The 11,973-nt window shown below is 37.1% G+C and overlaps 1 protein-coding gene across 1 annotated transcript in view; it reads left to right on the top strand.

Annotated features, from left to right (window-relative positions):
• Positions 1–1,951: 1,951 nt before the first annotated feature.
• The window catches only part of slc4a1b (solute carrier family 4 member 1b (Diego blood group)), a 29,102-nt gene continuing 19,080 nt past the window's right edge, over positions 1,952–11,973 (top strand). Inside the window, exons 1-2 of the mRNA XM_022669179.2 lie at positions 1,952–2,403; positions 2,539–2,627. Of these exons, the coding sequence (XP_022524900.2) occupies positions 2,366–2,403; positions 2,539–2,627 (127 nt within the window). The 5' untranslated portion in view covers positions 1,952–2,365. The remainder of the gene's footprint in view (positions 2,404–2,538; positions 2,628–11,973) is intronic.

Genomic DNA, 11,973 nt, shown 5'->3' with positions numbered 1-11,973 from the left:
TGGAATACTAACAGTTTCAAACTAATGACCACATATTCACAGGCTAGCAATTGTCTGGAAGGGCAGTTAGGTTCGCCAACATTCTTTCTTTTCTTCTGTATTAACCTTGATTTTAACACTGTTGAAAACACTGTTTAACACTGTTTCTGAGAGAAATGCAGGTATTGCACATGCATTGGCTGTTGTATTGTATTGGACACTGAGCGTCCAGCGTTCCACTTTATAGTGAAGGTAGCGTCCTTCCAACCTCCTCCAATCAGGCCTGAAGGAAACCTGCAGCGCCCACATCACAAGTTAACTAATGAGGTTGGTTCACAGTTTACAGTAAACTCCTCAGCTTCATGGTGACAGTACCTTCTACAGAAAGGGTAAAGAGAGTCAAAGTGTTGCAAACAATGTGAAGGAAAACTGGCAGAGAAACCGTGGTATAAACAAAACTTCACTGCAGTGTTACTCTGCAGCTAAATAAGGGGGCACTGTTACAAAGATGATCCCCTAGTAAACAGACTGGTCTTTTTGATTTTTTTGATTTCTTTGATTTTTTGATTCTGCACTAATGGCATAAAATCTTTCTGCCAGCAGTATAACCTAATTAAATTGTTTTATTCAAAGATTAAACTTCTTCTGAAAAACACACTGCAATCTTTGCAGATATGTATAAGTACATTTTAAGAACTGCCTTGTTCAGCTAAATAATCACCCTTAAAACAAATGCATTTCTTACCACTATTTTAACATTTTTTACGTAACATTAATAAAAAAGTTATTTTTATGTTGTATTCAGTTCCATTCAGCACTGTAAAGATAGCCAGCTACACATTATGGAAAGAAATATTGATTCACCTGCACCTGACAGTCCTATTATATAAACAATACTTTAACAATTAAAACAAATAAAGCAGCTCTTAAATAGCAGACTTTACTCTAATGGCCATAGAGGATAGCACAAATCTATCAAATTTATTCGTAGCTGTATGAAGAAAGCCATATGAATTTAGGTTGCCATTTATTCAGTTCATAATGTAGTCATAATGTACTTAATGGAAATAGGAATAGTGTGGGTCAGGTTTACATCTAGAAAAGGCAGACCCCCAGACTCCCTTATTTCATACAAAACGTCTCCAGAAAGATTATTATAAGATTGGAGTGGTTGTGTACTGATCTACTCTGCAGTAACTCAGGCACAAATATGACCTGCATGGAAGAATTCATCAGAAGAAAGCTTTTTCATTGTCTTCCCAATATAATTCATCATCAGATGCTTTGAAAGGAACATCTAAACTAGCCTGGTGGATTTAAGAAACTACTACTATTGACCAATGATAGAAAATATTGTCACTTTCCTAAAATTATCGCAAATTTGACTAAATGGTCTTGCCTAAATCATCTCCTCATGATGCTGACCACCTCTGGTCTGCCTCTGTTCAGCCTAAATCAAGCTCATTTATTGTAGAATTTTAATAACTTTCCAAGATGGTGACTCCCTTCACTGAACTCATTTCCACGATGCATGGCTCGTCACCAATTGGTAAGTGAGATTTTTATTATAACATAAAGTTTACTCCTTATTAATAAAAGTTAATTGGCAGTAAATATTGCTTGGTTGTTTAGGCTTAGTATTGAGTTATATTGTTTTTTTATCTGCATTTTAGTCAGTAAAATAGCTAAATCTATAAAGCTAGCTAGAAATGTTCTACAAATTGTGGCTTTTAAAATGTTACATTGTTAAACAGTTTTCCGTCTATTCAAATATTTTTTCAAAATGTTAACTGAGCTAAAAACTCATTTTTAAATAGCCACAACAACTGTCATGTGTTTTTGTGTTTCCTGATTTTTTTAGTTAGTATATTATTTTAGCAAGATGTCAATATTACTTTAGTGAGCAATAAAAAATCTATTACATTAGTCTTTAGACTAGGGTTGTAGAGACAATTGTTTGAGTGTTTGAGTTGCAAATCTACCACACTGTGTAGTTATCCAGCCCTCCAGGACCTGCTTTAGATCAAACATCCAGGATTAGCCAAACCGCTCCAAATTCAAAACAAGGTTTAAACTGGGCTGGTAAAAAAATATCGCCAATCCAACGGCAAGTCTTAAACTAGAAAGACATACAGGTGAAAAGATAATAGACTTTGTCCCCTCTCTTGCCCTGGGGTCCCTGCATTGGGGTCTCGCTAAGCTGGCCCGGGGCCTGATGTTTTACAATGATAGCAACCTCCGCCTCCTGACTGGAGCTTTATCTCATTAGCATCCAGAGGTTTATCTTGACAAGTTTAGTGCCCTAAAAAGCAACATGATTCAGTCATGCCATTGTGTTTCCTAGTGTGTGTTTGCATGTGTTCTCACAGAATGTGTCAATCAAGTGATGGCTGCGTGGGGCTACATGGGGCCAGAAGACGTTGGGTAAGACCCGGGACCTGTGGTCATTGAGGGGTGGGGCTGGAATAGGTTAAAGGTGTAATTGGATTAGGCAAGATGGAGAAAGTGCTCAAGTCTTTGAAAACATTCCTCTCAGTCTGGATTTTCCTCTGTTTCCAGCTTTTTCAGTTTCATATGGGTTATGCTGAAACTCTGCTTCCACCAGTTCATGAGGACCAGCAGCAATGGCAGAGCTTTCGTTTGGTCCAGTAAGTTGTTGCAATTCAACATATTTGAGATGCTTTGTTGCAGCATTGCTGATTGGATCATAAACAGCCTCAGCAACTTAGCTTTTAGGTGTCGGATCTTCATGTTTGGATTAAATGATGCTGAATGGAATATAAATGGCCACAGCAACAGGATGATGCAGAGTGTGAACAGCCTCTTAGAGTAGAGCATGTTTTATAGTGGACATTTAAATGTAATTAAAAGAATGAATGTAAGAAATGCAAAATGCAATTTTATTTCTATTATACCACAGTTTCATTATTGCTAAACTATTGAAATATTTTGAGTTAAAGAGGATGAGAAAATATGATCTGTTTAGCTATGAAAACTCAGCAAGTTACATTAGTTCCATTGCTGCTCTGTTTGTAGCTGCGCTATTTGTAGCTTCGCTGTTTGGCTTGTAAGCGCTGCATCGTTGCTAGGTTGCCTGTATATAGCAGAGTAATACATGGAGAGCTTTGGTTACAGTGCATTACCGGCTGATAACAGCACTCATAAAACGCCTCTCAGCCAATCCCATTGCAGGGACAGAACTAACTGTAACAGTTTAATTATATTTATATTAGTGTTGTCAATTAAAATACTAGTATATATGTGTATGTTCAAAGGTAGATAAAATCAATGTTTGTCTCTTGTCAAAATATCCAGCTGTTGAGAATGGAAAATAGAGATTCTCTGATTGGAAAGGAGAATTTGTTCAGATAATAAGTTCATAATGTTGCTTCACAAAGTTATTATTCATTTGCATAAAGTTGAGCAAATCTCAGTGGTCACTGTTAGCTTGAAGCTTGTCGCTAGTTTCCATAGATTGGGTGAAAAAACTTTTGTAGAGGGTTATATTTAATGGACAGCTGTACATATTCATTTGTTGACAAGCAGAGAGATAAAGAACTGGCACTGACAGTGAAAGAAAGCTGGTCCAGGGCCTTCAGATGACATATTGCTTATTGCATATTCCACTCATCAGATCCCTCAAAGGGTTCAGTTTGAAGGATAATAGAAGGGAAAGAAAGATGTGAAAGAGAGATGGAAAGAGGGAAGAAGAGGAGGAAGACAAAGGTGTAGATAATAAGGAAGTAGAGGATGTAGAGAGGCATGAAGATAGAAATGGAGAAAGTGAAGGGAAATAGGCTGTGTGTGGAGATGTTGAAGGTGAGTGAGGATTTGTGTAACTGGAGAGTGTGTTTAGGTTAAACAGGCGCTACAAATGTAATGACACACACACACACACACACACACACAGATTCACACACTCACTTTTTCTGACCAGAGTTATCAAGGCTGGATGTTTAGCACATCAATATTATGGGTGAAGCCAGGAACGTGTGTGTATTTGTGTGTTTCGATGTACAGGTGATAGGAGTAAGTACAGAACAGCATGCTTCTATGCTTTTAATTTGGACACATTCAATTCTCTTTTATTCTACATAGTCACCCAGACTATGAAGAAACACATAAGTAATCATGTATTAACTTAACACTTAATATTCTGTGAAGCAATTAGGTGGCTCTTATATGAGGTGCTGTTAGCTTGATGAACTTATCCTGTGCAACAGAGGTAACACTTGGTTTTCCTTTCCACTTAAACAATAAAATATAAAAAGGGGGTAAATAATTAGTTTTCTATTATATTCATTTTGAATACATGAAATAAAAGCAGAATTTTCTTTTTTAAACACTGCATAAAAAACCCAGTCTTATGTAAGTGTAGGCACCCTAAACAAATATTTAATCATTTATATAATCAATCTCCTGGACATGGATTAAACCTAATCTAGTTGTAGACTATACAGCTCTGGAAAAAAATAAGAGATCACTTAATGATGATGTTTTTCCTTTATTTTACCAAATTTAAAACCTCTGGAATATATTAAAGAAAAAGATGAATGATCACAAGCCATCAAACCAAGCTGAACTTCTTGAATTCTTGCATCAGGAGTGTCATGAAGTTATCCAAAAGCAGTGTGTAAGACTAGTGAAGGAGAGCATTCCAACATGCATGAACACTGTAAAAACCAGGGGTATTTCACCAAATATTGATTTTCTGAATTCTTAAAACTTTACACAAACATATACCTATAAATAGCAAAATCAGAGAAACTGATTCAGAAACGGAATCCAGAGCTATATTTTCTCTATTCAAAAATGCTGAGTAGCCCAAGATTAGGCCTAATCCCTGTCAGGAAGACTGACCCATAATATTTAATGATACATAAGTCACATCTTGTACAGAAATACTTCTGCATAATTACTTTGGTATTACTTAATTTAAAATATTATGTGTGTGTCCATGAATGTGACTCTTCATTTTGTGCGGCTTTGGTATGTGTGTGTTTGTGCAAACCTAGGGGTGTGTCTGTGTGTGGTGTGTATCAGAGCTGCAGGTATAAATGAGTTTATAAAGTCCTCTGAGCTTCTTTGCGAGCTGGGGGTTCAGGGTTGGGTCTCCTGCACTGGACAGCGTTCGCTTCCGGTGAGTAACTCTGACTGATCCAGCATTTAATTAAGCCACATATGCCCCTGTTCACCTGAGGCAGGGATAATGGGAGGGTGCTGACAATTAAACTGCAAAAATACACCAAAGTTTGGGATTTTGTGTCTGGGTTTAGCAGATAGACCGTGTCATACTTGACTTAAAATGTCTCTATTACAAATATGCCCTTTTTAATTATATACCATAATTATAATCGTAATATGAATCAATATGAAATTCCTAAACCGCAAAAGTAAAATCAGCAGTACTAATATCTTTTACTGTAATAGACACATTGAACTGTATTTCTTAAAAATAAAGTCAGTAGAATTATTAATTTTACAGTGAATATTTTTTCAATAAAAATGTTTGTAATTTAGAATGTTCACATGCCAAAAAGCATACAGTAATGCCTTAAATATTGCACCTGTATATTTTACATTCACGTTCTGCTGTCTACAACTGTCAGTTTGTCAGTGTACTTGCTCATTTTACTTTACAAATAGTGTTTTTAATTTCTTATACATATTTACTACTGTGTAATTCGTCATCATTTTATGTGAAACCCTTACCTCAGCATTGGGCCTGAATGGAATGTTCTTATTAATAAATGAATCAGTTTGTCACTTTACAGGAGAAGGAAAAGAATCATAGATGTTCATTGTAAGTAAATATAAAAGATTTGAGTAATTTTGGAGCCTTTCTATTAGATCATTTATCATAAATGTCTGAGACAACAACATTATGCAAAATTGAGATACAGTTTTTGTGTGTGACAATGATTTGTATGTATTCTTCTTTTTAAAGGACCTCTTTAGTATTATTTTGAATTCTGTAAGAATGTGATGCCTAAACTTTACAAACAAGCTTCCTGCAGCACATTTGAATGTTCTATTAGTTATAATACATTAACTATATAAACACAATTATTTGTAGACCTATCAATATAATAATTAAGATTTCGACTTGCCTTACAATCATTATATTTACTTAGCGAGAAGATAGTGCTGATGTGACTAAGCCAATTTGCAGATTTATGTTTATCTATTTAGGTTATTTATAATATATTTATATATTTCAGTTTTTAATGTTCTGAAGATTTCATAATAAATAAAACTTCATTGCTCTAAATGACAATATTTTTATTTGGAATTTGTAATAAATGTTGTCTGTAGTTTATAGAATAAAACAACATTTGTTCATTTTACTCAAACATATACCTATAAATAGCAAAATCACAGAAACTGATTCAGAAACTCACGTGGTCTCTTAATTTTTCAAGGGTTGTATATTGTTCTGTGCATTTTGGTTATGTTCTTGCCATTAAGTTTTCTACACCAGTATACACTGATTATCCATAACATTATCAGCAGCATAACAGCATAATAGCAATTACGTCCCTTTGAGCTGGCAAAACAACTCTGACAGTTTAGGGTGTGAACTCCACATGACCTCTAAAGGTGTCCTGTGGTATCTGTCACCCAGCAGACATTAGCAGCAGAATCTTTTAGTCTTGTAAAAGTTGTGAGGTGGGGTCTCTGAGGATCACATCAATTAAGCTTAGCTGCTCATGACCCTGGGGCATGCAGATTCACTAGTTGTGCTTCCTTGAAAAACGTTTGATAGGTACTGGCTACTACAGGACATAATATGGAAACACTCCACAGGACCTGTCTGATATTTTGGAGGTGCTTTGACTTGACAAGTTACTAAGATTCCTAAGCTTGTACAATTTCCCTGTCTATAGCACAGTAACTTTAAGACTAATATGCCTAATATGTCTGTATATCCCACCCCTTGACAGATAACACTCTAGATAAATGTAATCCATTTTTTTTGTCAGTTTAAAAACTTTATTCGTTAGTGGTGCTTATGTTGTGGCTGACTGGATAACTGTGCATTTATTATTTCTTTACTCCTTTTATTTTTTAATTTCTATATCTATTTTAGCTATATTATCAATGTTGTACCAAATCCTCATATTTTCCACGACACCTTAAATATAAAGCCATTTATATTAATCACTCACACATTCAACTAGTGAGGATTTGGTGTGTTTGATCGGGCTGTATGTATCACTCAGGATGTCTGCGGTGGTGTTATGGCAACAGAAAGCTATGTTTGCACTCACAACAATATACTTTCAAGATCAGAATTTTTTACCAGATTAGAGGACTTCAGCCGTACTGTCCTTTAACCTTTAGGTTTTTCTTACTTTATTATTGAATCCATGCAAAATGGGAGCATACAGACTAAGCATTTACACCTGTAAAGTAAAATTGGCCGTAAACCACGGTCTAGACCAGAGGACCAAAATTTGTTCTCATTCCAGATGTACTGAACCATTGCCTGGTTCATCTACAGTGTAAAAGCACTTTTCTAGATTGTTCAGACTTTCAGAACTAATACAGAGAACTTAGTCAAGGAGGTGAAGCTAATATCACCCATTAAACTATATAAAGATAAAATAACCGCTCTTCTGAATCCCCTTTATGTGCAAACTCCTGACTCCTGTATCTACTGGAGCTGCAGATTAACCCTTGTTCATAAACAATAATAAAAGGAATCCGATAAAATTCTATCACGCTAATTCTACTGTGTGACATGCAAGGGCAAGGCGAATTCTGAAAGAGAGACAGTTTTTTGCATAACATCTGGAATGGCAACTTGCCAAACTTAGAACATTTTACAACCCAACTAATGTGAAGTATACAGAGATGCAGCCCATGCATTATTTAACCCTTTGATGCACAACATGGGTCAAAAGTGACCCGGCTGAGATTTAATTTTCTATATCTTTGCAATAAATGAAATTAATCATTTAGTATTCAAGATACTCCTCAATTAACTTGTTTTTGACTTTTCTCACTTTGAATAAAAGCCCTTTTTGTTTCACTACCCCTCTAATGCACACGGGTCAAAAATTACCCGCATTCATTTTCTATGTAGCTTCATGTATAGCTGAGGGTTTCTATGATATATCTTACCACTAAATTAATTCAGTAATTCAGGTATTTTTTCAATAAAATAGTTTTTAATTATCGTACATCATTATTGTGTGTGCATATGTTGCGCATCAAAGGGTTAATCCACTATCTAAACTGCAATTTAGATAAAACAAACCTGACCAAATCAATACAGCGTTATAAATATGTGAAACTTGGTGCCGACATTCAGGTGTGAAAACACACAAACCCAAATGGCCAGAAAGCTGTACTATTTTCATCTTTAGATTGTCGTAAACAGTTAGCAGTAGGGAAATGATATCTGACAAAAATTGTGGTAACCTTTGTTTGAAACTTGAAACTCTAGGTAGCATACATACAAATTGACTTTGCCAACAGGTGTTTTGGTTAACATATAGCAATAAACAAGCAATGTTAAGTTTGCTGTTGGCAATTAGGGCTGTGTTTTGACACCAGGACACCTCATTTGTCCTCATTTAGGCTGTACTTAGTGTTTGAGGTCAGTCATAGTGAATGTGCAACAGGATTGTAAGGTGATACTGTGCTTGAACTGGATCCAACAAATGCATTTCACCGAATTCTAAAGACCTAATCCCATGTTTAGATCCCAAAATCCATCCTCCAAATGTAAGATAAACCCGCTTGGACCCTGTTGAGATGACCAATGTCAGAGAAAGTCAGAAAAGGTCTAATTTGAAGCTAAACAAAAGCTACATGGTGGTGATGCAGGTAGTGTGTGTGCCACACAGCTTATAGGGCCTGAGGCTGTGGATTTGAGCCTCACTCTGATGTCTTGATGGCTTTATTGAGTTTATTGCTTTGACAGGAAGGGATAAATCTTCTAATCTGCAAAGTGACCGACTAAAAACTGTGGTTCTGTCGATATGTATAGGCAGCTAAGTTAAGGATGCTGCCCTTCAACAAATTTCTGTGTTGATTTGCTCATTTTATTTAGGCAGATTTAAGCAATTTAGTTTACTTACCTTTGAGTCTGTTTTAATCAAAGGTAACTTTGGAATACGGGAAACCATGGGACATCCTAACACAGTAATTAAATAGACATAGAAATGGCAGTTTAATTGTCATTTCTCCCAAATTCCAAATAAAAATATTGTCATTTAGAGTTTATTTGCAGAAAATGAGAAATGGCTGAAAAAAACAAAAAAGATGCAAATAAAACAAGTTCTTATTTATAAAGTTTTATAGAGTTAAGAAATCAATATTTGGTGGAATAATCCTGGTTTGTAATTACCGTTTTCATGCATCTTGGCATGTTCTCCTCCACCAGTCTTACACACTACTTTTGGATAACTTTATGCCACTCCTGGTGCAAAAATTCAAGCAGTTCAGCTTGGTTTGATGGCTTGTGATCATCCATCTTCCTCTTGATTATATTCCAGAGGTTTTCAACTTAAATATATTCCTGTAGCTGTATTTATGATCCTTTATCTAAAAGGCTCATCTAAAAATGGAATGACTCCAGTTTGGATGTATCATTCCTATCCTAAATTAATGAAACTTCACAAGACTGACCTTGAAACACAACAAGTTGTGCACTGATCCCTACCCTTGCCCTGTACTGCAACCTGACAATTTGACAAAAGTGGTCTTGGCACATAACTAGTGAAATTCTAATTTCCATCCCTATGCTTAACTCCATGAAAACTGGCTGCATCTTCTGTGGCTCTTGTGAAACTTCAGCCAGTCTCTGAAAATTCAGCTAAATTCTGAGCATCAAACGTTTATAAAACTGCCTTAAAAGAGCTCAAACGAGAACGGCAGAAAGTACCGGTAATGGAAGTGGCACGACTTGCATTGCCACACCACCAGTGACGTAACTGCTCTGGGTAAAGTGAGGGAAATCACACTAGGAGTTTAAGAAGTTGGTGTGGAGGAACTCCGGGTGTCTGCACAAATCCCTCATCTCAACCCTATTTTGGTATGAACCTCTACTTCTTGACCTCACAGATGCTTATTTGACTGAATGTCCCCAAATTACCACAGAAACACTCAATATCAGTGTTATGCCAGTTCACAAATACTAATGAAAATTGAATCTCCACAATCTGGTACTGTGGGAGAAAACCCAAATCCACCCACATAACTCAAACTTATCTTTGATGAATGATTGCTCTTCGACCTCATTTAAAGGCTGCAGATCTTCTGCACTGTAGTCCAGTACAAACCTGTCCAGTTATTTTTGGGAAACAAATGCTGTGAGCTTTATTTGAATGAACATTGCAGTTATTGTGTCCGAGTGCTTAATAATTTCTTGCTTTCATCATTGGATGGATTCCACAAGACTGCTTTGATGCTTCAACAGAATGTGTTGTTTAAAATCTTATTCAGATGTGTTTTTTTGCTGACCAGATGGACACAGTTTAAACAATATTGTGTGTTTTATGTCTAAACTGATACAAATGCTATTAAACCAACATATGTACATAATTCTCTAACCGTAGAGAATTATGTACATATGTTGGCTCTTGTGAGATAAAACACTGCTCTCATTTATATTCATTATTAGTGAACTGATTAGTTTAGTTTAGTTTAGTTTAGATCACGCTGCATTGCATGCTACAGCAGCCGCAGTCTGAGCGAGCAGGTGGCACTTAATCCCCACATCACTCTTTTTTTATCCCATTTTCTCCCCAATTTACAAGGCTAATTACCAACCCCACCCATTAGGACTCCACCTATTACTAGTGATGCCCCAACACCAGGAGGGTGAAGACTAGCACATGACTCCTACCACACTTGTGAAGTTAGCCACCACCTCTTTTCAAACTGCTGCTGAAGCAGCATTGCCGAGTAGCTTCACAGCGCGCTCTGAGAAAAGCGCAGGGACTCGGTTTCGATACATCAGCTCACAGACACCTTGTGCTGAGTGAGATTACCTTAAGTGTGATTTGGGGAGAGAGCGCCATCTACCCACCCAGAGAGAGCAAATCTCACTATGATCTCCCAGTCATAGTGGCAGCGCTTTAGTCCACTGGACCACTTGGAGCACCCCATCTTCACATGTTGATGTTGGTCAGCACAGGCATCTGTTAGCTGATGTATCAGAGCTGGAGTGCTGCACTTTTCTCTGAGTGAGTGCTACCCAATGATGCTGCATCAGATGTTCCAGTATCCTCATACAGTCATACAGTGTATTATATCTGTGTTAAATCTGTGATTCCCCCAACCATTACTATCATCCAGTGATGTCAGTAACGCGTTACTTAGTAACGCGTTACTCTAATCTGACCCTTTTTTTCAGTAACGAGTAATCTAACGCGTTACTATTTCCAATCCAGTAATCAGATTAAAGTTACTTATCCAAGCCACTGTGCGTTACTCTCTCTCTCTCTCTCCACCTCATCTCCTCCACACACACACACACACACACACACACCGCTCCCTTTCCCGTCACCTTTACAATCGTCCCCTGTCTCTCTCTCACGCTCGGCGTGTCTTTAGTTTCCGCCTGTTATCATTTTTCCACCAGTTCTCTGGCTCCCTATCTCTTTATAAAGGCGTTTTTTCCCGGCCGCGTCCCAATTCACTAGCCAGGGCAGCGGTCTGCACAGATCTGATTGGCAGAGGAGAGCGTTTGAAGATTTTGTGCCGCAGAGCGCGTATACCGTAAAGACAAGAAAAGTTCTGACGCTTTAAATGAACGCTGTCAAAATTAAATACTTTTCAGTAGTTTACTGGTTTGGGTCCGCACTGGACAACGTCTGGGTCCGGACCCGGACCGCAGTCCGCATATATGTGATCTCTGGCCTAGACCATATACACGGTTTTGTTTTATAAAACCACTCTTTGCTGCCCTGCAGAGAACAACAGGTTCAATGTTAAGATTTACAGTGTTAAATATTTCAGGTCAAGAAAGACTTTCTTTAT

Source organism: Astyanax mexicanus, chromosome 15 (genome assembly GCF_023375975.1).
Source record: "Astyanax mexicanus isolate ESR-SI-001 chromosome 15, AstMex3_surface, whole genome shotgun sequence".
Taxonomy (NCBI): domain Eukaryota; kingdom Metazoa; phylum Chordata; class Actinopteri; order Characiformes; family Acestrorhamphidae; genus Astyanax; species Astyanax mexicanus.
The sequence above is the reverse complement of the archived record's forward strand: the minus strand, read 5'-3'. Positions and strand labels throughout refer to the sequence as shown.